General features: G+C 36.3%; 2 protein-coding genes across 2 annotated transcripts; both read left to right on the top strand.

The window, feature by feature from the left end:
* The first annotated feature begins 126 nt into the window (after positions 1 to 126).
* On the top strand, positions 127 to 16,121 carry LOC123874043. The gene is made up of 4 exons (XM_045919201.1): positions 127 to 283; positions 11,290 to 11,375; positions 12,804 to 12,921; positions 14,087 to 16,121. Exons 1-4 carry the CDS (start codon positions 223 to 225, stop codon positions 14,296 to 14,298), a joined length of 477 nt encoding a protein of 158 aa, XP_045775157.1. The 5' UTR covers positions 127 to 222; the 3' UTR covers positions 14,299 to 16,121.
* A 3,718-nt stretch (positions 16,122 to 19,839) lies between these two features.
* On the top strand, positions 19,840 to 23,246 carry LOC123874040. Its single transcript, XM_045919199.1, has 4 exons — positions 19,840 to 19,941; positions 21,142 to 21,512; positions 22,338 to 22,407; positions 22,909 to 23,246. The coding sequence occupies exons 1-4, from the start codon at positions 19,878 to 19,880 to the stop codon at positions 23,115 to 23,117; spliced, it is 714 nt and encodes a 237-aa protein (XP_045775155.1). The 5' UTR covers positions 19,840 to 19,877; the 3' UTR covers positions 23,118 to 23,246.
* The last annotated feature ends 4,595 nt before the right edge of the window (positions 23,247 to 27,841 follow it).

Genomic DNA, 27,841 nt, shown 5'->3' with positions numbered 1-27,841 from the left:
ATCAAAGCCTTCCTGGCGTCAGTGTAGGTAACATTAAATGCCCAATGAAAAGCAGGATTGTCCGGAATTTTCACAAAGCACATTCACCGTACGCGTAAACCGTAAATGCGTTAGCCGGCGACGCTATGTCGGTGAGAGCGTCGGCGTCTCAGTCCCTACAACACGTCGCGAGAGTTCGCCCGTATATTAACTTGAAGTCCTGTCGATAGTTTACCAATTACCATGGCCCGAAGTGGAGTGACAGCGTTCAGCTTTGCCGTCCTACTGGCTCTATTGGAAATAGGTATTTCAAAATGAAACTTTTTTATAAAAGCTCTAGTTCTAAGAATAGAACTAGGTACTATGATTAGTTTTCCGAAGTTCAGCCTCAATATTATACAAAAAATAGTTTTACGATTCACTAGTTTTAAAACGTACCTTCAGTGATTTTATTTGATACGCTTTAGTTAGTTTAATTTATTTACTAACTAAGCTGATACTCACGTATTCGTCCGCATGGATTTAGTTTTTCAAAAATCCCGTGGAAACTAGTTAGTTTTCCACTATTTTTTCCGCCTTAATTACGTCAAAATCGGTTTAATAGATACCGTAAAAAGCGAGCAGACAGACAGATAAATTTTCGCATTTATAATATTAATTAATATCGATTGTATTAGTGGTATTAGTAAGCCCTTAAGTAGGTACCTACCTATACCAAAATTGGTCTTTCATGTTTGAAATAACTGGCTTAGGTATATTCAAATAGGCCGGTGCAATTTCGTATGTGATTTTCTGTTGCGGTTTAGGCGTTCCAGACATGCAAACAAACAAAAATTACCATAGTTTGATTTATTTACAATTTTTTTACAGTATGGTTGGTCTGTATCTTATTCATTACTATCTATTTAAGTATATATACTATGCAACCAATGTACCAATGTATGTACCAATTAGGTACAACCTATGAAACTTGTATGAAGAACAATCAATTTTTTATTGCTCATTGTTAATCCTTGCTATATAATGTAGGTAAGTACCTATGACTAATAATAAATCCGGTTTGTCTGTCAAGGTTTCTTCAGACATTAAAACCTTATTTATTTCTCTATTTAATCTGTATGTACTTTTGAAGCGGTAAGTAGTACATGGTAGTACGAATAGATAATTAATTATGTAGCATTAGAGTGTCGTCATTCGTCACATTGTCTATGAATAATTTTTTTTTATTAAATTCCAAAATTCCATAAAAATCCACAAAAACAAACTCCGATAGAGAATATACGTCCGCGTGGGTTAGTTTTTAGAAGTTTGATTTTCCGGACTAAAATGTAGCCTACGCAGGTCTGTAGTCTGTACGTCCGTCACTGGGATGTTTTTCTACAAACGTCAAAATCAGTTTATCGGATTGGTCATGAAATAAGTAATACACAGACAGACAGACATGTCATTTGCATTTTTTTTAAATAATTTAATTTGTCCCAGTGGAATTTTTAAGGGAATCATAAATTTTGCAAAAACCTATATCTACACGATGATTTAAATAAATAAGAATGTAATGTACATACTTAGTAGGTAATTAGGTACCAATAATTTGAATGAGCAACTCTCTACCTTTCGGGAAGGGCTACTTAGTGCATTCGACGTAAATAGGTAGGTGAATGAATGAAAACAAACTCGAATAAAGCCATGAATGAAAGCTACTGCTACATGCGAAGAGAAACTGACTTATGATCTAATAGGATGTGACGAAACTGTTGCCAAATTAGGTTTACAATACAATAGCTAGCAGAGACTCGAGTAGGTACCAATTTCGTGATGTAGCAACATAACTATTATAATTTAAAGTAATGGTTGCGCCAAACAACTTTATTAACATCAATTTAGAGTTAATTAATCATATTATACATAGCTATACATGTGATCTACATAAGTGACTTTACCATCTGGAAAAATAGTCCAAATTAACGTTAAAATTATGCGGTTTACGCACCAATTACAATTATTTAAAGTAATAAAGGATGACGAACAACTTTACTATCATCAATTAAGTGTTAAGTAAATAATTAATTGTATGTTACATAACCATGTGGGCGGACTACATAATATCATGTGAGTAGTTATATGTATTGCAAAAATTGTTTGAATTAAACATTAAAATTATGCAACTTGCACCTTTTATAATTTTAAGTTGGTAGAGTGAATGATAAACAACTTTGCTATCATCAATTATGAAGTAATTAATTTTGCATTCCGGTGTATGTGGAATATATCTACACTAGGTAATTATATAAAGAGGTCGGTGATTTTGTATTTAATGTGGAGTACCTATCCAGAGCTAAGCGATTCTGAAAATTCTTTCACTGAATCCCCGAACAATTATGTACAATATGAATAATTAGGTATGTATCTGGATTGGAACAATAGTTCGAAATAAACGTTAAAATTATGTGGTACACGCATACCTACTTTGTTTCGATTTTTGGCGTAAGTCCAGAGTACAGACTTAACGACTGCGTCACTAAACGAATTTTTTGTCTAGATTAAACTCTGTATAGTCCGTACGAAATGAGAACTCACTCGCCATTTTAACTCTGTGTCAACTGTCATGTCAAAAGTGCGGCTCACTCTGTGGGTTCACCTATAAAATAAGGACTGAAATCGTACTTTATTAACATGACAGTTGACACAAAGTTAAATAGGCAAGTGAGATCTCATTTTGTATGCATTATAGTGGTTAAGTGGCCTAGTGGTTAAGACGTCACGCGTCGGCCAATTCTGAGAGACCAAAGTTCGATACACCTAATTTTTGAAAAAAAAAAAATCTGAGCAGGATACTTACAAGTAGGTACATGCAAATTTCAGTTTTTTAGTTTAGTTTAGTATTTCAGTTTGAGCTGTACGTGTACGTTGATGATATGTCAGTCCGTCAGTCTGACATACGTACTAACGTTTTGTACCTATAGTTGTTGTAATCTTACATTTGGTAATTAATAAATTGTCCTTGAGTTCCAATTTACTTTGTAGGAACTAAATTGGCGCATTAATCAGTTTGACCATTAAAATTACATAACAACAAGCACACATACATAACACACACACACTTGCACATATATACACACACATAGATAAATAGTTGGACGGACAGATTTATTTATATTAATCATTATTATCATCAGATGATCTCATAGCATAGAACGGCCTCGGCCCTCGACCACAAATAACATTATCAAGGACATATTTATTATAATAAATGCGTAAGTGTGTCTATCTGTCTGTTCTTTTCACGGCCCATCTCTTTAACCGTTTAGCATCCTGGGGTAAAAACAAAAGGTTCCCGTGCGATTATTAAAACCTTTGGCGAGAAAAACCTAGTCTATAATTATTTTATCTAAATTTTAGTACTTAATAGATACCTATAAGATACAAACTCATTGATCATGCAATTTACACGTTTTCCTTATATCGGTTCAAAATTTTACTCACGTTTCGTAACGTGGCTTTGAATTTGGAATTGTTGTTTTTGCTACTTATTGTGTTTTTTGGACGAGTCATCGACATTAGAATTAAAGCTTCATTTACGCCAGAGTAATTTGCATGCCACAGGGTCCCTTGGTACAAGTATTTAAAATGTAGTAAGAATCGTTGCCAAACTGTCGTACTAGTGTTAATATTCTAATTGTACTGCGCGCCTAGACTAAAACCAGCCAAGTGCGAGTCAGACTCGCGCACCGAGGGTTCCGTACTGGAGTATTTTTTCCGACATTTTCCACCATAAATCAAAAACTATCACACTAATATTACAAAGGAGAAAGTTTGTATGTGTGTGTGTGTGTGTTTGTGTGTGTGTGTGTGTATGTTTGTTACTCCTTCACGCAAAAACTACTAGACGGATTGGGCTGAAATTTAGAATGGAGATAAATTATACCATGGATTAGCACATAGGCTACTTTTTATCCCGGAAAATCAAAGAGTTCTCACGGGAATTTTAAAAAATCTACATCCACGCGAACGAAGTCGCGGGTATAAGCTAGTTATGCATAAAAATAAATAAAAATATGTTTTAGAGTCTAAAGGTAAAGCCCTTTCATATGATATCCCACTTGGTATAGTTATCTTACTTTGAAAATTGAAACACATTTAAAAAAAAAATTAATGATGTAACCACAAAATGGTTTTCAGATTTATTCCTTTACTTGTGCTAAGACCTACCTACCTGCCTTTCATGATTCTAGGTCAACGGGAAGTACCCTATAGGTTTTCTTGACAGACACGACGGACGGACGGACGCACAGACAGACAGACAACAAAGTGATCTTATAAGGGTTCCCTTTTTCCTTTTGAGGTACGGAACCCTAAAAACGCTATGACTGCGCGTTGACAGCGGCATAAAATAGACTACCGCGTGCTGTAGGTCGCAAAATTAATGTTATCCTTTGTAGCATGCTACATTGTTGCACGTTGTTGCTTCGACGTAAAACAGCTTGAAGATCGCAACCAGTAGAAAATCGTAAACGGCCTGACCCGCAGAAGACAAGAGCTAGAACCGCAATGAGACGTATCTTTTGGCACTGCAAATCTAAACGACGCCGACGACGACAGCAGCACTAGTCCCGCCGTAAAATACGTGAGCCGAGATCATTTCAGCCCCTCTGCTGATTTCATTGACATTTCGTCGATGATAAAGATTTTGATGCTGAAGTTGCATGCATTTTTAATACTTACTCATTGAAAAATTCGTTTTATGGCTGAGTATCTACTTTTGTACCTCTAGGTGGTCTATTAATGACGCGTGTTGAAATAAATCTGTCATATTTTAATATCAGTGTGAAGAGTCTAATGCCATATTTTGCCATATTTATTTGTTTATGTTACTCCTGACTCACATTCACACAGTTCAATATTTTTCAAGTATTTACGAGCAATGAGGATACCTATTATAGAACAAAGGTTCTTTAGGTAGTTAGGTTACCTAGGAATAGTTCACAAGACCATGTCAATTGTTTTTGTTAGTCATCGATTCACGTTAATTAGTTACACTATAAAAGCCACTGCAATAACAATGCATGCCTTTACTATCACTCGCATCTCTGCTCGTGCGAAATTCACATTACCTATGTGCCTATACCCTAACCTAGATTTACTAATTACCAATAGTAATGGACTAAACCAGGGATTCCCAAGCTTTTTTATAATGCAACTTTCTTCACATGTTGTGATTTTTTTGGGACAACCTTGTAAAAGAAGATACCTACCTAATTACCTGCCTTTTTTGTGTGTAGCTATAGATTTATTTTTTCAAAGAAAGCTCCAAAGAATTTAATATCTTAATATCGATTATTAACTAGATAATATAATATAACGAATAATCGTTAGGAAAAACAATAGTTACAATGAATAAGATGGATAGATATTGAGCACAATAGCTCAAATTAGGGCTGAAATGAAATTGGAAATAGCTAAGTACTCTCTTTTCCTTATTTAAATAAATTATCTTAAGTTATCAAATCGTATCACAAAATAGTTCTAACATGCGATGCGCCTTGCACAGTTCCGCCATTCCCCAGGCTATCGCAAAGCACAGTGAAACCCCTAGACTAGACTTTACTTACTCTGAAGTAGATATTAATATCTAAAGTTTATTAGATTTAAAAATATGCTTCTATTCATTTTTACACCTTCTGCATTAAGTAGTTAATTCAATTTCGTCCTCGCTAGTCGCTACTCGCGTTCAGTAATTTCATTTTTCATCTTTCAAAGAGATGCTTTTCAGAGATAAGTAATTCGTTTTCAACTGAACGCAACCTTAGGGTGGGTCCACATTAAGCTTTTCGGTGATCTCCGTTGCGTATCCGCCGCAAATCAATAGTTTGGCTCAACCACCGAAATCATCTTGACATTTGGCACATATATATAGCATGGATATAGCTAGCAATCTGTAGACATAGATATTTTTTACTACGGATAATTCAAAGCATTCCTAAGAAATTTTCAAAAAACCTCAGTCCAGCGGATGAAATCGCGGGAAAATACATGTTGTTTTTATAGCTATTGGCAGTTTATTTTCCTTTGGAAGGATAAGTAGCGTAGGTGTAATCATGGAAAATACCATAAGATTACTTATATGTCTAGGATTTAAGTACCTTAGTGTTTTTGTATTATTATAGCTACGTTTTTCTTCATAAACCGCTGTTGATTCACCGCACTCTTTATTTAACTCATTTCATGCATAGTGCGTTTTATTTAATCAAATTATACCTAAAGTATTAGTTAAATGGGATCTTTTTACTAGAAAAACGTAATATACCTACCTTAGTCCGTTCACTAAGTTACCTTCGTTCGCGAAAATTTAGGATTTCTAATTCGTAGACATTACGTTGATTAGGTAATCTCGTTGATTTATAGGTTTCCGTATCTCCAGAGCAAGGAAAGAGATCCTTAGGCCTAGCCAGCACAGCGATTTTTATTCTCGCGCATTTTAAACGCGCGATTTATATTCCATATTGCAAAAAATACTCGTATCAACTCACAGCTTTATTCCGCGCGACTTTTAAATCGCAGTGTCGCTCTATATGATTGCAAGTGTTACAAAATTGCGAAAAAAATCGTGCGATTTTTATTCACTGTGCGGACTAGCTCTGATAGGATCACTTCGTCAAGGAAATTAAAACCTATAGGGTACTTTCCGCTGACCGAGAATCGTAAAATTTGGCAGATAGCAATGTCTTATAGCACAAATAAAAGGACGGGTCATGCCGGGAACGGACAGCTATTTTTTAACCCCCGACCCAAAAAGAGACGTGTTATAAGTTTGACGTGTGTATCTGTGTATCTGTCTGTGGCATCGTAGCTCCTAAACTAATGAACCGATTTTAATTTTGTTTGTTTTGTTTGAAAGGTGGCTTGATCGAGAGTGTTCTTAGCTATAATTCAAGAAAATCGGTTCAGCTGGTTGAAAGTTATCAGCTCTTTTCTAGTTACTGTAACCTTCACTTGTCGGGGGTGTTATAAATTTTTAATTTACACTTGTTATCCCGGAAAATCAAAGAGTCAACACTCAACATCCACGCGGAGGAAGTCGCAGGCATCATCTAGTACTTAAATAAACACTTAAATAAAAACTGATAACTGATGTTTCTGTTAAATAATGAGTTATTACATTATTACGTCATTCATTCCATTTTGCAGTCAAGCAATTAAAAAGAAATAAAAAATGTCCCATTAAGATACTATATTCAACGAGGTCACTACTTATCAAGGAATGAGACAAAGAGGCACACATGCAAGTACCAATCTACTAAAGAGAATATTAAGTACTCTTGTGAGTCGTATGACTGGTCCAATTAGGAAATTGGTGCGAAACATCCTAGGTAGACCTTTTTAACATCAATTGAGAAACGTCGTTTGTGTCTATTGCGAAATTAACAAGCTGTTTCTGATCCTTTTCTGGCTTACATTGTCTTAATTCCTCGATGTCTGTGTTGTTATTTCGATTAGGTACTGAAGGTTATGACTCCTTCTATTAGAGCATTTTTTGCGATTTTTTACTTTTTTCAGGCCAGGTAATTTTAATTTGAGATGATTTTGATCTTCAGTGTAATTAGGTGTTCTCTAAGAAACCTTTAAATACGTTGAGAATAGATGTGATTTATTCGAATGTTATAGGCCTCTGACTATTATAATTGTACACTTCTATCTTCCTTGTACCAACGTTCTTGCATATAAATAGCTACCTATATTATTTATTTATTTAAACGCTTCCATCTCTGCGTCATTTTCAGCCAAGGTCTAACTTGTTATGGAAAAAAATTGTGTTGCGAAAAACAGCCAAAAAATACCTAACCATTATTAAAAGTGGCCATGAAAAACGCTCTCTGAATTTTTTTTATCACCCATAAATAATTACACAAAAAACTAGTATTACGGGACATTAAGAGCAATGATGTTAAATGTGCTAAATTTGGGAAGCCGCCAGAAAGTTTATAAAAAAAAATTAGTAGGTATTATGGTTGTCGGTTCCCTCATAAGTTAGGCTTAATGTGGCCTTGAGATTAAGCGATGGCTTTTATTTAAATTTTGGCCTATTATACCTACCTATATGGTGTTTATATCTTATTCGTGGGAAGACAGGAACATTAACGAAATTTAAATCGCTACACTGCGCTTTATCTAAAAACTTGACATTTTGCATAGAGATTTTTTATAACATAGATAGGCCAGGGTGGGTCTCTAGTAATAGTAGTAGAAGTAGAAATAGTAGTAAGTAGTATAAAAAATTATTGCGACAAAACACAGAACATAGACTTCAAAAACAAGAAGAAAAACAATTACGCTAGGGTGCAAACTGCAAAGATACACCTTATCACTACAGTGATCTTATTTCTTTTATTCATATAGAGAGGTAAACTGTACAGATTAATCCACTAGGACTATATTAGGTATAGGCGATCTCGTTTTGCATATAGGGAATGTAGATGACCCTTACCACATTGGGACCATCATGAATGGAACAGAGGTTAATCCTGTGAACAAGTAAGTAAAGCAAAATATTCCGCCGGCATTTAGCTTACCATGTTTATTATATACCTAGTGTAAACTCGAAGGTGAGGCGTTTGATCATGAACTAAATATATAAAAGGTACCTACGCTGATGTCATCGGTGAAAAAAACGCGCACCTACGTCTTAGATGTCAATAGAAGTTGTGTACAAAATGTTGCAAAAACCAAGCCACTTGATTATTTCGCTTGTTATTATTTAGTTTTTTATTTACCTAAACAGTTAGTTTTTCTTAAATTGACTAAACTCAATTTAAAAAAGCATAAAAGAAAACGTCATAAGCAAAATTTTTCTAAGAAAACCCCATAAAAACCACAAAATTGATACAATAAAAGTTAAAATAGGTAATATTTCGCAAAACTAATGTCCACTCGATATAATATTAAAATGTATTTAGTTAACTTGGAAAATATATATTTGTTTTGAAGATCCAATTCCATGACGATTTATCACGCAGAGATGTCACGGATTTCGAATTCCCTTTTATCAATTCCTTTCCTGAATTCATATTTCTACTTAAGTACTTTGTTTGCGTCTGACATAATAAATTATTGAATGGATATAGAATATTACTTTGATACTTACATAGTAGTTATAATAACTATACTCGACTCACTTAAAACTTCGTTTGAACTTACACAAACAGATCTACTTAGATTTATTACTACCCGAGTACGGAAGGGTAGAGTTTGGCAGTACTCGTATACATTAGATAGATAAATTATTATCTGATTCCAAATAGTTAGTGCCATAGATTCTTTCGTTGTCCCTGCTACTTGACAAACGTTCAAACGCTCGCTCGAGTTCACAGAAGTTTGTACGAGTTAATTTCCGTGATCAGCTGTTTACAGGGGTGTTACATTGGAGTTTTAAACAAATTCTTTAAGTCATAATCTCCATGGGTATTAGTTTTTGGTAGGTTACATGTACACATCAGTACTAACCTCAGCTTGCCTGGAGCAATATCTAACACCTTGTACCTAATCGATTCCCGCTGTATTCGATTCTAATACAAATAAGATACATAGTATCATAGTTAGTTGACGATACTAATCGTCAGCCTTATCTTACCGATCCAAGTGTCATGAAAAATGATGTCATGAAGAATGGTATAGGTGTATGGTGTCATGGCTAGTAATAATATTATGAAAAACAAAGTACAACACAAATGTTTAAAAATTATGAAGTTTAGTATCAAATAAAGATTAAACTGAAATTATTAAAAAAAAATGCGTTAGGATAGACGTGTTTCAAGGAAGGACCTATGTTCGGTTATAGGTACTTTAACATATTTCGAGGTACTTGATTCATTGATTTTGAGGGAATTAGATACTGTTGGATATTTGTAAGGTTACTTCTGAAACTAGTTACTAGACCTACCACCAACCGACAAAATTTGGCAACTAGATACAGAGACTGTTCTCTGCACTGTAGCTATGACAATCCTCTTTATAGTATGACACTCACTATTGGCTAAAATGGTCTTTTGTAACAAGAATTCTCACTTTTGACCAATGATAAATATATTATTGCAATGAATGAGCTAATTTTCGTGTTAATCCTTCATGAACCTGCCACGCATGGCGTTATGTTACTTTATTTATTAGAATACTGAAGCAAAATGCAGAGAAAACAAAATAATAGTTCTAACAACTTTGATCAAGCACCTCCTAATTTCCGGCCTCTCGGACCAATTGGTGGAGGTAAAAAACAGTTTTTGCACTAGTGTGTTTGTGTTTTGTAGTACATGTACATACTACATGACGACAGGTCGTACCTACATACCTACCGAAAATAACACAGGTGAACAACATCTGTTACATATCCCACAACGGAATTCAATTCCAAACAAATTCTTTCTAACACTAACACACTGTAACGAGAAATGTTTGAATGTTCGAGCTAATAGATATTTTTAAACCGAAGACATAGATTAGTTTAAAAATTTTACTAAACTTATTTATTGGAAGGTCACTGTACCTTATAGTTCACCATTAAAAATAGAACAATGATCACAGTATCATGTAGGCAAGATTATAGTATTTAGGACAGGGCCTATTTTTAATCTACTAAGCTGAGATCGTGGTGTAGTTTAGAAGTACGCATGTCCCAGCTGAGTTTAAATTTCTTGTAGTAAGAGTAAAACCTAGTTGGTAGTTGGGTAGTGTAAATTTCTTGTTCTTATAGGTAGGTAGAAATAAAATGTCAACATTACAGATGACAGTCCTAAATGGATAGGTATACCAAATAACTGATAAGTTTGGTTGATCCGCTCATGGTTAATTTAACCGGCATCCGGTGTATGCCACACCCGATTCTATTTTAGTCTAACGAAACGCACATTCACGTATATCTATCTACTCATGTTTTCGTTGTTCCTACTCATTCGTGTCGCAAACGTAGGTACCTAGCGTTGTTGCGCAATCGACTTTTTTTGTAGGAAAAAAGGAAACAGTCCATTTCTTCTATTTCCTTTAAGGTGGTTGCGACGGGTCTGCCCGTGAAATTCAAATTTAATTTGGTTTTTCGCAATTTGTAAACTAATACGACAACGTAGGCTTTACCTTTGATGTCATTGTCAACCCATAATAGTAATGGACATAGTGCCTATATTATATTGAGGGCATTTGAGGGGTCTGTCCAGTCCTTTACTTTCCAGTTTACAGTCCAGTTACTTTAGTGCCAAAACATAAACACTGAAGAAGACTTTATTTTTAAAATACTATTATTTAATGTTATGTTCGTTTTGATTTCAGGTTCCTGCATGAGATGCTACCAATGCAACTCCCAGTCGGACCCCAAATGCAAGGACCCCTTCGTCCCCAACCAGAGTCTTTTAGTGGTACGTGAATTGTTTTATTTTTGTTCGAGGTCTAGACTCATTTGACTAGTAGAAGGGAAAGCGCCGGTTGTTATGAACCTTTTCCCATTAAGGTTAAGTACCTGCTTGGAAAAGTTACCTACCCACCTACGAAAAGTACCGATGCGATCGTAATGTTTGGGCACTTTCCCTTATAATTGTTATAAGATCATCAACCCATCGTCAGCTCACTACTGAACACGGATCTCCTCTCAGAATGAGAAGGGGTTTGGCTAAATATACTCTACCACGCTGGCCAAGTCCGGATTGGCAAACTTCACACACCTTTGAGAACATTATGGAGAGCTCGCAGGCATGCAGGTTTCCTCACGATGTTTTCCTTAATAATAATAAATATCTTTTATTCAGCCAAAATTTTATAACATGATAATTACAAACAGAATATAGGGTGCCATAGTTCCCAGGGAACTAAGGAGCCTATCAACGTTTATGCTCTCTGGTTACCTAAGACCCAAGCACCCACTTCTTAACAGGGCTCTCTCCGTCACTCGTTTCATACAAACGTAGTTCCAAATTCATTTGAATACTAAGCAACCAAAGTCCATGTTTTGCAGACATATTCTAGAAACTAATATCTGTGTCTATAGTGTTTTAGATTTTTCTAAAAATATGTAATTTTAAAATTACAAGGGCTCAAAGATTTGTGTGTGAATTTTTAAGACCGCGTAACTTTGAAACCGAATATTTTAACAGAAATCTGGAAAACCACATTTTGTATGAAACGAGTGACGGAGAGAGCCCTCTTAAAACTAACTTAATCTAATTTTGCTGAACGGGGCGCTGCCTAAGCTTGATGCGGCAGTCAGTCGACTGCAGCGCTGGTTTTCAGGCATGACCCCTAGCACAGTTTTACGATAGGACATCGTAAAACTGTCCCCCTAGTGAGGTCACAGGCCGATCGGGAGCGCAAACATACCGCACCTACTTATAGGGATATAAACCGAGTTTCTTGCTATTGCTTTTTCGGTCAGGGATTCCAAACCAGTAAATCTATTGACGAATCAAAACTTACCTGTAAAGTTAGTTTCTTCTGTTCTATTTAATGTTATATATACATTTATGTGTAATATATTTATTATCTTTCTATCTATCTATCGAACTATATAATTATCCATCTATCTATTTATATGTACGAAAATGTGTAACTCTTACAATAATATTGTTTTTGTCTTAGTATTAAAAAATTATACTTTGTTTAAAAAAATGGGTATAAAGATTTCGCTATCGTATTGTATTAAAGCAAGTGATATAATTTATTATCTTAATTGCTTAAAACGCACATAACTCCGAAAAGTTAAAGGTGCGTGCCCGGAACCCTCGACCTCCCGATAACATAATATTATGTAATGTAGCTATAGTTATTTGAAATACTTTAAATATTGATTCCAGGAATGCAACAGCCAGGACTCTGTGAACTTCAACCGCGGCTACTTGAGCCAGATCCTGCCCGCTGAGCTGATCCACTCCGTGCCCGGCGCGCCGAGGCAATGCCACAAAATCATCATGCGTTAGTATCAAAATCTAAATATATACAAGTGTAAATTAAAAATTTATAACACCCCCGACAAGTGAAGGTTACAGTAATAACTAGAAAAAAGCTGATAACTTTCAAACGGCTGAACCGATTTTCTTGGATTATAGCTAAGAACACTCTCGATCAAGTCACCTTTCAAACAAAAGAAACTAAAGTTTTCTGTGACATCGTAGCTCCTAAACATTAGTTTAGGAGCTAAGATGTCACAGACAGATACACAGATACACACGTCAAACTAATAACACCCCTCTTTTTGGTTCGGGGGTTGAAAAGGAAAAGCTGACTGACTGATCTATCAACGCACAGCTAAAACTACCGGACGAATGGGCCTATTTGACATGGATATAACTATTATGACGTAGGCATCCGCTAAGCAAGGATTTTTGAAAATTCAACCCCTAAAAGGGTAAAATAGGGGTTGGAAATTTGTAGTCTACGTAGACGAAGTCGCGGGTATCAGTATAATAGATATAAATCACCCTCGACTAGTGAATAATGTATTCAAATTTCCAATAGGTTCATCTGTTTGAAATACCTACTCAAGAAAATTTTCATATTACGAGTATTATATTATGTTCCATAATTTCATTATTACTTAACATTGATGCAGTATTTTTAACCAGCTTCAATAATATAACTGTTCTTTTGATTTGTTCTTCGATATCCGATGGTGCTAATCCGGTTGAACACATTCTCGAAATTGACAGATCTAAAAAATGCTCGGTAGGTATCTATTTTCACAAAAACACTGTGGAAAGGTTAGCACTAATTCTAGAACTATCAGTTTAGTTAAGCGTCGTGGCCATAAACATAGTGTATTTTTTATATCCTACATCATGCCTACGGATATAATATTAGATTTACTTAGTAGAACTGAGGGTGATGTATGGTCGTTGTCATCCGTCAAAATATACTGACTTCCCTTTGAAAAAAATTGGTTGTCTGTAAAGTCGGTTTACTGACGATAGTTGAACGTGACAACAAAGGCCGATTGTGCTTCTTTGTCGCTCGTTCCGCGCTCTCGCTTGCACTTCAAGCCTTACATGGAACGCCTCAGAGCGAGGTAACGCCGCATGAGTCATGTTTTTTCGTGCGTGCAGCCGGCTCTATTGAATTATAAAAAATTTGTTCTTTTCAGAATCCGGAACAACAATCCGTACTTGCTTGGATGTGAACCCGGCCAGCCAGACCACGTGCAATGCTCTGAAAATGTCGCAGGATGTCAACAAACAGAGCAAATATTGCAGCGTGTGTGACAAGGACCTCTGCAATGGAGCTGGATCTATCTCCGTCTCCCTCCCACTTGCGTTCGCAGCAGCTATTGCTACTTATCTTTACAGCAAGCATTAAAAATATTAATTTATGAATTATATAATAATAATTATTATATTGTACTAATAATTGTTTGTCTATGGCCAGCTTTAAACCGCCATATTTTTGGTCCTGAATTCCTCCCACGCTAATGTCGAATACGAACTACGCGTTTCAAATTTCAACTAAGAAGAGCACTGCCAGCATTAAAAATATATGGCTAGTAAGTGCAAATTTGACATTAAAAGTCAAATTCGAGACCACTTTATTTTTTTGCATATTTTTTATGTAGGTACCTACTTTATTCTATTTTTGTTAGTTTGTAATTTCTTTAAAAATAAATCTTAATTTAAGCTTTCGGTTGCACATAAACTCTAGTAAACTACAATATTGAGAGGTCTAAGAATACATAATGCTGTCCTTTTCCTAAATTGTGAAAGGGATAGCAATTTTTTTATATCCTGCATTAATCATTATTACAACCGATTGTTGTGATTGGCTGAATTTATGCTTTTCTTGTTGCAATAATGCATTGTGTCAATAGTGAGCGCTCTAGATAGGGAAATCTTGGCTTGATCCTGAATCAACGATCTGTCAAATATTAAGTTAATAGGAGACGTGAAATCAAAGAAAAACAGTCAAATGTAAGTAACATATTTTGACGCCTGCCAGTAACGTCGTAGCCACAAAGTTTAGACACCAGTTCCCGATCGTAAACTGTGACAACGTTCTGTCACCAGTTCCCGTCTAAGTCGTAAACTGTGACTCGGTGTTAAAAAAAAACTGCGATACAGAAGGAATGAAAGGTCGTACTGTAGAAAAACTGCATAAGTTGTTTTTGTATGTCGATGGATCGACTCTAAACCATGTTGCTACAAGCATCAATTTTCTATGCAGCTTATGATTCTATTGAGGGTATCAGTTTAATAAACTGCCATTATTACCCGTTCCAGGTTGCTATCTTAGACTTTACTTATTAGGTCTATACTTATTATCGTCTTATATGAGATCGCATTTAAACACAAACTTGTCATTAAATAAAAAGCTTATACAATGTTGTACCATTGCCTTCAACATATTAAACCCGTCCAATATTAATGTTGTTCATTTTGCTTGTTGGAATAGTTATAATATTACCTACTTTATTATAGTAATAATAAAACCATTTTAATAAGCCACTTTTGACAATGGTTAAGAAGCAAGGACGTACATGGTAAAAAAAGAATAGGCAGACATACAGTTCGGTTTCTAAAAGATTGACTTCCAATAAAATATTATTATCTAATTTATTTAATTTGTTAAGTATATAAAAACTACATAGTCTCTGCTATACTTATAAAGGTATTTAATTTTTCATTGCAGGTTTCAATAATATTATGTGGGTGCTCCTACCAAGTGTATACCCGTATTATTTGGATTTCTGTGTGCATTGCATACCTATATACCTACCTTATGTAGGTACCGCTATGACCTATCAAAAGTGGACTATAAAAATGGCTTTAACGTAAATAAAATATTTTAAGTGTTACCATCTACGACGTGTTGATATTATAATATTATTACGATAAATGTAAACCGTATTAACCAAAAAAAAAACGTAGGTACCTGCTATCCAATTGTACAAATATTATAATGTAGAAAGAAAATAACAGGTGTTTGATTTCCAAAGATATCTAAGTATCCATAAGCAAAAATGGCACTGACATCGAAGACAATTTATTTTTATAATATTGTATCTAAACCAGAGTCGATAAATGTTGCAAAATATATAAGCATTTAATTACCTATGTATCGCAAAACATTTGTCGACCGTCCGTTTAAACCTTAGCGTATCCATTTTTAATAAAATCGATAAAAGTAAATTGTACATTATTTTTATTTTTTGCCTTCTACATTAATTAATTATTGTAATAAATAATTAACCATAAGGTTTTGTATTTTTAATGCAAGTTAAGAGTGCGCTTGACGAATATAATGATAAAAGCTTTGTCTTAGGCACCTTCTAGGTAAACGCGTCCCATCTTAGACCACATCATCACTTTCCATCAGGTGTGATTGTGGTCAAGCGCTTACCTATAGTGAATAAAAAAAAAGATTTTTCCGTAGAACTTCAGATCTTTGGCCTCGCGTATGTACAGATATACACAGGCTACAGGTACAGATATATACAGGTTTTAGATCTAGAGATTTTCGTTTCATCCCGAACAAACTTACAATACTAGGAAAACCTACTTATATATCTTGCCTAATAAATAGCTCTAGGATACCTATGTATCCTAGAGCTATTTATTAGGCAAGATACTGGCATCGAGAAAAGACAACAACAACTCCTGTCTTTTCTCTCGATGCCAATCCTATTCTTTCTTTCATATGTATATAAGATACTGGCTAGATTACTGGCTAGATTTTAATCTAGATTCATTTAGATTTAGAATGCACTATATTGCAGCTATATAGAGAGGCATATTCGCCCAGCGAATATAATCTCTTAAAATAAAGATTAAAAAAAAAAAAAGATAGGATTGCGTTCAACGAATTTTGGAAAGCATTGATGCTTTATTAGCTTTGAAACACTGCCTAGAAGATGTCTGTGTACACTATTGCCTTGGAGGTAGGTATACGAGTTATGTGTGACGCACTGTATACGACCCCGTTGGTCTAGTAAATAGTTATTGGTTAGCATGTCTGTCTGCGGATGAACAGGTCATGGGTTCGATTCCCGACTCACACTAGCCAAGTGCGCATTGGCATCACACACCTTTGAAGACATTATGATGAACTCTTAGGCGTGTAATTTTCCTTCACCGTTAAATCAAGTAATATTTAATTGCTTAATCCTTACTTCCTTACTAATATTATAAATGCGAAAGTGAGTCTGTCTGTCCGTCTGTCTGTCTGCTACGTTTTCACGGCTCAACCACTGAACCGATTTTAATGAAAATTTGTACAGACTTAGGATACATTCCGGGGAAGGACATAGGTTACTTTTTATGCCGGAAAAACAAAGAGTTCCCGCGGGATTTCTAAATACTTACCCGCTTGATCGATTTGTATGAAATTTGCTACCGAGGTAGCTTGCGTCCCTGTTATTGAATAGGCAACTTTTTATCCCGGAAAATCAATCAGTCCCCACGGGATGAACGGGACGGGACGAAGTCGCGGGCATCCTCTAGTAGGTATATTATAACTTCGAAAAGTTAGAGGTTGGTGCCGGGGATTGAACCCAGATTTCCCCGAATAGGAGGATGAAGTCTTAACTACTGTTATCACAGCTTTGTCGACTTTGTTAGGCAAGTATTTATAATCAACTTGTTTGTTATCACACTAATATTATAAAGGAGAAAGTTTGTATGTGTGTGTGTGTGTGTGTGTATGTTTGTTACTCCTTCACGCAAAAACTACTGGACGGATTGGGCTGAAATTTAGAATGGAGATAGATTATACCCTGGATTAGCACATAGGCTACTTTTTATCCCGGAAAATCAAAGAGTTCCCACGGGAATTTTAAAAAACCTACATCCACGCGAACAAAGTCGCGGGTATCAGCTAGTTAATTATAAAGTACTGAGTGTAGGTAAAATAAACGGTTTTGTACCGATTACGTGGCTAAGTATAGGAATGTGGTTTAGGGCTTTTCCTTTAGTCCGTCAAGTCTAAAATTAAAATCTATACATCTCGAAAAGGACTCTCTGCAACTTCCAGAGAGAACCATTGCATAATGGGACAGCCATCTGCTTTAACAGAGCCCCTTATATTAGTGGATAGACATGCAAAAACAGCTAACGAAAAAAGTATCAGAAGTGAAAACATGAAACTACTTAGAAACCTATCGAAAATTAAAATTTCATAATTTTTTAATTAAGACCATATTAACATTCGTTTAATTTTTAGATCAGGCACTCCGAATATCTATTAATTTTTACCCATCCCAGAGTAGCCCAATAGCCCAATCTCTTTAGAGACCATCCCGTCCCCCCTCTTTTGCCCACTACTGAACAGACTTTACACATTAGAAGTCACAAGCATGCAGGTTCCGGGCCGGGTTTATTTCTATACAATATACCTACTTAGTTATTAAACACGTGTTTTTTAACTACGGGAAAATGCATTTAATTAGGAATTTGGATAAAGCAACTTCTTATCATTATCCTACGTAAAACCCCATAAATAAAAGGGGATACAATTTGAATCTTGCTGGTTCTTCTCGGTAGGAAAGGCATTCCGAACCAGTGGTAGATGCTTTTGACGATTCGAAAGAACTTGTAAAAGTCTAATTGAATAAAAACATTTTGAATTTGAATTTGAATTTGAATACTTCCTCCATATACCTAGTTGAATATGAAATAATATAGCCATGATCTTTTTGATAGTAAAACAAGGAACCCTTTTTAACTGACTTCAATAAAACCGGCCAAGTGCGAGTCAGACTCGCGCACCGAGGGTTGCGTACTCGGGTATTTTTCCGACATTCTACACGATAAATCAAAAACTATTACGCATAAGAATAAATAAAATTCTGTTTTGAATATAGGTATACTTATCTTACTTTGAAAGTTGAAATACTAATTATTTGTTCATGAACACATTTTAATTATTGTTTTGTGATGTAACAACAAATTCACATTTTTTGAATTTTTTCCTTTACTTGTGCTATGAGACCTACTCTAACTACCAAATTTCATGATTCTTGACTAACGGAAAGTATCCTATAGGTTTTCTTGACAGACACGACGGATGGACAAACAGACAAACAGACAGACAACAAAGTGATCCTAAAAGGGTTCTTTTTTCCTTTTAAGGTGCGGAACCCTAAAAAGGAGGAGGTTTACGAGATGAATGTCCCAGACCTTACTCTGTGGTCCCAGCTTCTAACTCCTACCACTATACCTACTTCTAAAAATCTAAAAGTTCTAGGATATTAGCACATACTAGGTAAGAAGTTTTAAGAAACATAATAATATTACGGGTATTGTGAGACCAGTAACTAACCAGCTGCACAGCTCGATTGCGGTAGAATGACATCTACTGCAACGTCACGATCGCAATCACTTCAGATTGGTTGACACTTGCTTACATACATTTAGCCAATAACAACAATTGCGATTGTAATAATGATTGATGCTGGTTGTACGGAATCGAGCTACAGCTATAGGCAATCAAGATGAAGAGGAATTTTCAAGCAACCAGTAGGTATAATAAAGAGTAAAAAATTCACAACGGGAGATAATAAATATATTGTTTCTGTTATTTTTAACCTCCGACCCAAAAAGAGGGGTATTATAAGTTTGACGTGTGTATCTGTCTGTGGCATCGTAGCTCCTAAACTAATGAACCGAGCTATAATCCAAGAAAATTGGTTCAGCAGTTTAAAAGTTATCAGCTCTTTTCTAGTTGATGTAACCTTCACTTGTCGGGGGTGTTATAAATTTTTAATTTACACTTGTATTATTATTAGAACCCTACCTTATGCGTACCTATTCTGACGCTATTAATATATGTTCTTTGAAACATCCTGTATAAGGCGTTATGTTTGTATATAAATTCGTTATCACACTGGTCAAGCCTCATTATTATTGGTAATCCTGTACAGTTGGGAGCTAGGAGTAACGAACACAAACATGGCTGGTTTAAGGATGATCTTCATCCTTCCTCTTTTCCTCGTCATAGCGGCATCAACGCAAGGTAATTTTATTTCAGTATTTATGACTAGTTTAACTTCAAATTCCTATTTCACCCCCAGATATTGAATTTAAAGAGGTTGTCAACATTATTATAGCTTTACATTTATTACAGTTTTATATCGTAAAACTGTGGTATGAGCTGTGCGCTTAAAAACTATTCTGGTTTTAAATGATAAGTTCCTGTTTTTTCCATTTTCCGTAAAAACTATTTGGGTTTTAAATGTTAATTTCCTGTTTTTTCAATAGGTATCTAGACTTCCTTAATTGATTGCCCCTTAGTTAATTTAATCTATAGAGAGGAAATAATGCACTAATTGTTATTTTTAGGTATGAGTAAAATATCGAGAGAGTATAATTTATTGAATCTATTTCCTAACTTTTAAAATATTTTCTGTTTCGTCATAAATCATAATCCTTGCATGCCAGCCAGCTGTTAATTGCTCTGGTTAGATTATCTGGATAAAATAAAAATGAAATAAAATCTATTCTAAATCAATAAAATCAATTCTTATTAGTTTAATTCAATCATTAATTAATTAATATTATTACCGTTGTTGCCACAATGTACAGCAAGCCTCTCGCAAATCTCCTAAAAATCCTGCCTAAAATCTTGAAAACACCCAAAAGGACACTCAGAGCATACCTACCCGAGAATCTCATTCTGAGAATTGCGGATGCGGGACCAAGAAGCCGCAACCCGAGATCCAATAATCGCGAAATAATCGGCCACATTGGACATTATGAATATGAGTTGACCACTTAAGATGTTCATCTATTGTAATTCCAAGATATTTAACAGTTGCCTCTTTGGTCAAAATGTCACAGCTATAACAAACGTCTAGGCCACTTTTCCGATTACAAGGATAAGTGTGAATAGAAAGTTTAAAGTCTTTAACTGGATTCTTTCTAATATTAACGTAGTGTCTTTAAAATTAATTTACAATTACAACATCTAAAATCTAAATTATTAAAATAATGAACCTAAAACTAAAAACCTTAAAAAATATAATATAATTCTTTCTAATTGATGTACTGAAGCACACTGCACACATACTTTATTTTCGCGGTGTTCATAGTAAGCAGGTTGTCCTCTAACTATATCGTGATTAGTTTAAGTCCTTCTTCAGCAAGAACCCAACATAGCCCGCTCCATGAATCAAATTACCTCATACTTTACTTTATTTTATGATTTAATTAACAGCGGACTCCTTGCAATGCTACCAGTGTGAAGACTGTGAAGCAAAAGAGATCTATGAGAATTCTTTAAAGACATGCCCACTACCAGCGCCGGCCCCAAAACCCGCAGCAAAGGATGTAGCGGAGGTAACTGGCGAAGAGAACACAAAGCCCATAGTAGAAGAAAATAAGGTGACAGATAACGTGGTGGACAAAAAGACCGAAGCGCCTACAAACACCGCAGCAGATGCAGTGACTGAAGTTAATAGAAAGGTTGAAAAGGAAACAAACGCCGCAGAGGGTAAAGCAGTCAAAGAGGAAACAAACGTCGAAACTGTGGCAAAAGTGGACCCAGCTACCACAAAGCAAGTAGACGCCACAATGAACACAGAAAAGGTAGTGTGTCCTCAGATCTATTTTTCACTGCTTAGTTAATTAAAACTGCGCGTCAGCGATCTGTTACTTTCAGCTTTTAATGGCATGTCTGGCAATCCATCAGAGAGGCCAAATTTTAGAATTGAAGAAAAACTGTTATTTTTAGGGCCCCGTACCTCAAAAAGAAAAACGGAACCCTTGTAGGATCACTTTTTTTATCTGTCTGTCTGTCTGTCCGTCCATCCGTCCGTCTATCGTGTCTGTCAAGAAAACCTATAGGGTACTTTGAACTAGAATCCTGAAATTTGGTAGGTAGGTAGGACTTATAGCACAAGTAAAGAAATAAATCTGAAAACCGCGAATTCGTGGTTATATCATTTAAAAAAAATTAAAATGTGTTTCAATTTTCAAAATAAGATAACTATACCAAGTGGGGTATCATATGAAAGGGCTTTACCTGTAGGAACATCCTAAAACAGATTTATTTTATATTTATATTTATTTTTATGTATAATAGTTTTTGATTTATCGTGCAAAATGTTGGAAACCCGAGTACAGAACCCTCAGTGCGTGAGTCTGACTCGTTTTAATGTAACCACAAATTCACGATCTTTGGATTTTTCCCTTGTGCTAATAAGACAGTGCTACCTGCCAAATTCATGACTTTAAGTCACTGAGAAGTATCTAGGTTTTCATTCCCTTGACGGGTCTTAACAGACACGATAGAGATAGACAGACAGGCAGACAACGAAGTTATTCTATAAGGGTTCCTCTTTGTCTCTGGAGATACGGAACCCTAAAAACAGGGAGGAAAATAATGTAAAACGTTCTTATCCACCGTTACAGTCAAGCAGAAGGAGGAGGGCGACTGCAGCTGAACCGAAGATCGCAAAGTGTGTGAAAGTCGTCTTTGAAGGTACTGATATTTGAATGAATAATTCGTAGAGCAGGGAGAATTTTGTCTACCTGGCTCGAGGTCCAAAATATCTGGATCAATTTGATCTATAAAGTAGGTAACAATTTTCAAAAAGATTCCAAATCGAATTCTATGCCGCATTGTACAATAACGGACTAAATTGTATACGAACTACTATGTTTCATCCTTATTTTCACCCCAGTCCGTACCTGAGCTGGCCATTAGGCCATTGATTTTAACCAATTTTTTGGCTAATTTATTAAAAAACTGCTGATACACGCGATTTGATACATTTTTAAAAGTGTTTGATTTTCCGGGATAAAAAGTAGCCTATACCAACTCTTCAGGTGATATTATATCGAAGAAAAAAATCACATCAATCCATTGATCCCTTATGATGTTATTAAGGGCAAACCAACAAACAAACACAGTTTTGCTTCTAAGTATAATATGAGTAGCAAAGCAATATGACTTGATTCGATAAATGTGTTTATTTTTCAGATGGCGAGAAAACAAGAATCAATCGAGGGTGTTCGTATGAAATCCAAAGTGTCGATGACAAAACAAGATGTGCAACCCAAAACAAAGACACGGCGAAACTAGACCTAATAGATTGCCAAGTTTGTGAAGAAGATAATTGTAATTCCGCTATGAAATTCACGGTAGCATCTATACCCATTGTGATGGGCTTAGTCCTTAATTTTGTTTAGGTGTTAATACATTCCCAGGGCTTCTATTCGCTATGAAATGTAAAAAAAAAAAACAAAAGAAAAAAAAAACCGACTTCAAATACCACAAACACTAAAAAGTAAAAAATAACTTTTGTTTAGCTACACGTGTAATGTACCTAAATATGAAGTCGAGCGAGCATATTAAAACAAAATTAGAAATCCAAGAGTGAAGCTCACCCATTATCAGCTCTTATCCATTGAAGAGTTCTGTTCGCCATCTCCGAAGATATTCATCAGATCTTCACCAAAATATGGGACCACCTGCCCAGTATACCCTTTCAATAAAATAAAAAAATCCAAATCGGTCCAGGGGTCTTTGAGTAATCGGGGAACCTCCTCCTTTTTTGGAAGTTGGTTTAAAATACTTCAATTGGAGACGCCAAACTTGACAAATTGCCTGTTCTATACGGAAAGCAGTTAGTATAGGACTCTCTCTGTTACGTAATTCCATTCAAATGACAAACACAAAAACTCAATGAGCGCTAACCATTTTGAGTCAACAACCAATCACAAACGAAACTATGTTTCCAAATTAAATTTTAAATGTGTTTTGAAAACATAGGTTCTCTAATAGAATAAGTACAGAAAACATAGTTCCGTTTATAATTGGTTGGTGACTCAAAATGGTTAGCGCTCACTGAGTTCTAAGTTCTCTACGTGCAAATGCACGCCGACTGCATGCGAATTTGCAGTCGAAATGCGGAGCGTCTGTTTTGAGTCTTGAATCCCAAAGTGTTTGCGGATGAAATGATGGTGATGATGACTGATATGAAGATAAATGTTATATAAGTTTACATACTTTATTGCGAAGCGAAAATTGTATGTCTATGCTTTATTGTTATTTTGTCATTCATAGGGTTCCGTACGTAACGAACCCTATTACTAAGCCGTCGCTCTCTGTCCTTCTGTCTGTTTTTCATGAACCGTAGGTCGAGAGTTGTCACAGAGTGGGTATGTCTATTGCCGCTATAACAACAAATAATAAAAAGGCAAGTTGGCGAATTTCAAAATGGCCACCACGCATTTTTTTTTTAAACAGAGTAGGTAGTCTATATCTTTTACCATTGTACGGAACCCTTCGTGTGCGAGTCTGACTCACACTTGACCGATTTTTGCTGTCCTTTACGATGTTGTTTTTAATTTTAAAAATGTACATAATAATTATGAAGTTTTATTTTAATTAAGATTTTTTAATATTATTAGTACGTACCTAATTCGCCTGTGGCTGTACCTGCTAATTAACTATAACAAAAAAAAAATGAATGCATACTTTTATTTTAGAGTTTGTGCCCAGTCTGCTACGTCAGTCTGCGTAAAAAATAATAATATGTTTGTAATGTGTTTAATTCAAATCAAAATCAAATACAATTGAAAAAATGAATCTTGATAACTTAGGCGGGCAGTAACCCTGCTGCATCAGGATGCAGAAATTGTAATGGGACCACCACGGAAACTTCTACTGTTGATTAAAGAAAAACTTTGCATATCGGTCCAGAAACCTTGAAAAAATCAGTGTGCATACATAAAAAAACGGGCCGAATTAACCAACTCTTTTTTGGAAATCTATTTAAAATATCTGTACTAATATTTGATGAAGCTGGTCCCTGGAAACGGGTATGGCCCCGTTCCCAGGGAACAGGGAGGGGTAATTAGGGCTCATGCCCTAATATGGGACGCAACGTGCGTTGACACATTGGTCCCGTGTCATATCAGGGAACAGCAACAAGACCGGGAGCCGCAGCAGAAATAATTGAAACAGGTAAGCGGCGCAACTGTGCCTTTCATACCGAGAGTTAACTACATTTTTGTTCCGTTTGCCGTGGAGACAATAGGGTCATCGAGTCTTATTGCTAACTAATAAACTTTCACGAGACATTTCACCGCGGTTAATAACCTCATCTGGTGACAAAAGGGCTGGCTCATTTTTTGCGCAAAGGATCAGCCTGGCTGTCCAGCGTGGATATACAGCCAGCGCTCTTGGTACCATTCCAGGTGGGCATGATTGATACAGTAGATAAGGCTATTTTAGATAAAGCTAGCTTTAAGTTTTATTGTAATTTTATTTTAATTTTCAATAAATATTTAATAAGGTAAATAAATAATAGTCATGTTGTTTTTGTTTGCATCCTTTTTTTTATCGCTGGGGAATGCATTTACGCATCCCTCCCCGGAAGCCAGCCAGACAGCCGTAGACCAACCAGCCAGCCAACCATCTGAGGGAGGGTATGTGGGACTCACCGGCCGAGAGGCGACCGGAATACCCACTTAACCCCAGCGGCGCCTCCGCGGCCTCCGCCGATCCTCCTGCGGGGACCCACTCGCGAGGCCCCCTAATTCCTTGTCTGAGGCGCATCAATGAAGTGCGCCTCCCGACCCGGGGACTCACGGGCGACAGCAGACCAATCACCCGGAATCCCCTGCCAAGGCGGCAGGCGGCGATCCCACCCACGTCGCCTGCGTCCTGGCCTTCGCTTTCATCCACTGTGCCCTCTGCTAATCAGAGGGACACGCGGAAAAACCTCTCCCCCTGCCAGGTCATTAGCCATAACCAACAATATTCCCGAAGAGAAATTGTTAGCCATGTTACCGGGGTGCACCGGCCCGAATACTGCTCCTCCCCTCGGATGACTCCAAAAGGGACCAGCAGCATCCAGGCACCTGGCTGGCACCCCTTTGTTTGCATCCTATTTCATTGCTCTGAAATTAAGTCTTCAGGTAAAACACGGGCCACTCGTGTTATCTCGTAGACTTAATATTGTGTGATTTGGAGACAAAATTGTCTCTCTTTAATTTAAGGTTCTTGGCAGTTACATTTGAATCACGGTTACCGTTAAAACGTAGATGTTTTTTTTGGCTAAAGTTGGCTGAAGCTGAAGCCGTAAGTTCGGTCGGAGACTATAATGTCACGTGATATAGGCATTTCAAAGCAATTATTCAGTAAATACTTAAAAAACTAATGAAATTCCTCACCCAAAAAACAATGAGCAGGTAGGTATATTGAGTTGTTCTACTTGAACAGATCTTAAAAAATCCAATGTTGCTACCTACACGTGCAAAGTCGGGGCAGTGAGCTAGTAAATGTTTATTCTTCCGGTGTTTGTCATTGAATAAGGTAGGTATCTATAGAAGTATAGGGAATTTGATATCCCCTATAGGGAACACTCATTTCTATAGATATCTAATATTATCTTTTTGCTTTTATGCATCAGATAATGATCAAGTGGGTAAGTATCTACTTATTATAATTCCACATAGGAGGTGTAATTATAATTAACTTTAAAAAAACTTAATTCAAACATATTTACTCCTAATCATCACCAAGTACCAACCGACAGATGTTCATAGCTGGACATAGGTATCTTGTAGGGACTATCATATGCCACACGGTCCTATGCAACCTGAATCCAGTGGCTCCGTGCCACTCTTTTGATGCCGTCTGGCCACCTAATAAGTACCTAGTCTTTCAATGCTGCTCATTCTGATGCAAGGTCGCCATTACAGCACTTTGGAACCCCAACGTCTATAAGTTTATGAACAACTAGAGGATGCCCGCGACTTCGTCCGCGTGGATTTAGGTTTTTAAAGATCCCGTGGGAAGTGTTTGATTTTCCGGGATAAAAAGTTGCCTACGTCAATGATAGGTACCAAATTTCATACAAATCGGTTAAACGGATGGGTTTTTGGGAATCCCGTTGGAACTCTTTGATTTTCCGGGATAAAAAATAGCCTATGTCCGTCCTCGGGACGGACATAGTCTAACCCTGTACCAAACGTCAAAATCGGTTTAACTGTTGGGCCGTGAAAAGGTAGCAGTCAGACAGACAAACAGACACACTTTCGCATTTATAATATTAGTATGGATGGATAAGTCACTTCAGCTTCGCAACCCGCTGAGCCATGTCAGTTACTCTGATTCTACGGATCTCCTCATTTCTGATTTGACCACGTAGAGAAACTCCAAGCATAGTTCTTTCTCTCTGATAATCTTAGTGATAATGTGTAGTATCCTGTCATCACTGGCAACACTCACCGTCCTAAAACTTTTGTCTTCGAGAAATTTTGGACGAGAAGATATCTTTTTTAGGGTTCCGTGCGTTAAAAGGAAAAAAGGAACCCTTATAAGATCACTTTGTTGTCTGTCTGTCTGCTGTCCTATCAAGAAAACCTATAGGGTACTTCCCGTTGACCTAGAAGCTAGAAAGGCAGGTAGGTAGGTCTTATAGCACAAGTAAGAGAATATACCACGCTGGCCAGGGCGGATTGGCAGACTTCATCTACCTGTATAAACATTATGGAGAATACATACAGGCATGCAGGTTTCCTCACGAGGTTTTCTTTCACGGTTTAAGCAAGTGATCCTTGATTACATATTTTAAACCACACATAGGTCCGTAATGCTAGAGGTGCATACCATCCTGAACAAGAAGGTCGAAGACTTTTAACCACGCGACTTTTTTTATAGTGTCGATGCCTCTTTTTCATCAGTTAAGTAAATACTCATATAATCTGATCAGTTTTTGTGAATTATTCAATCAGGCTTTGAGGCCAAGCCGCGAACCATGAAGAAAATGTCAAATTAGCAGCAATCGTTCCGTAGTTAGTTCGAGTCATAACCGTCTTTATCAAATCGATTTATTTTTAATACACGCTGTATATTGAAATAAAGTTTATATATTATTATTTGTTATCAGCGAATAGCCTCA

This window comes from Maniola jurtina, chromosome 17, assembly GCF_905333055.1.
Source record: "Maniola jurtina chromosome 17, ilManJurt1.1, whole genome shotgun sequence".
NCBI lineage: Eukaryota > Metazoa > Arthropoda > Insecta > Lepidoptera > Nymphalidae > Maniola > Maniola jurtina.
Note: the sequence above shows the minus strand (reverse complement) of the source record. Positions and strands in the feature narration are given on the sequence as shown.

Excerpts from the sequence above, each read along its gene's own strand:
- LOC123874043 (XM_045919201.1), top strand. The coding sequence starts at position 223 with ATGGCCCGAAGTGGAGTGACAGCGTTCAGCTTTGCCGTCCTACTGGCT. Across the intron at positions 11,376-12,803 it reads CCAACCAGAGTCTTTTAGTG|GAATGCAACAGCCAGGACTC; the intron begins GTACGTGAATTG and ends TATTGATTCCAG. Across the intron at positions 12,922-14,086 it reads ATGCCACAAAATCATCATGC|AATCCGGAACAACAATCCGT; the intron begins GTTAGTATCAAA and ends TGTTCTTTTCAG.
- LOC123874040 (XM_045919199.1), top strand. The coding sequence starts at position 19,878 with ATGGCTGGTTTAAGGATGATCTTCATCCTTCCTCTTTTCCTCGTCATA. Across the intron at positions 19,942-21,141 it reads CATAGCGGCATCAACGCAAG|CGGACTCCTTGCAATGCTAC; the intron begins GTAATTTTATTT and ends TTTAATTAACAG. Across the intron at positions 21,513-22,337 it reads CCACAATGAACACAGAAAAG|TCAAGCAGAAGGAGGAGGGC; the intron begins GTAGTGTGTCCT and ends CCACCGTTACAG.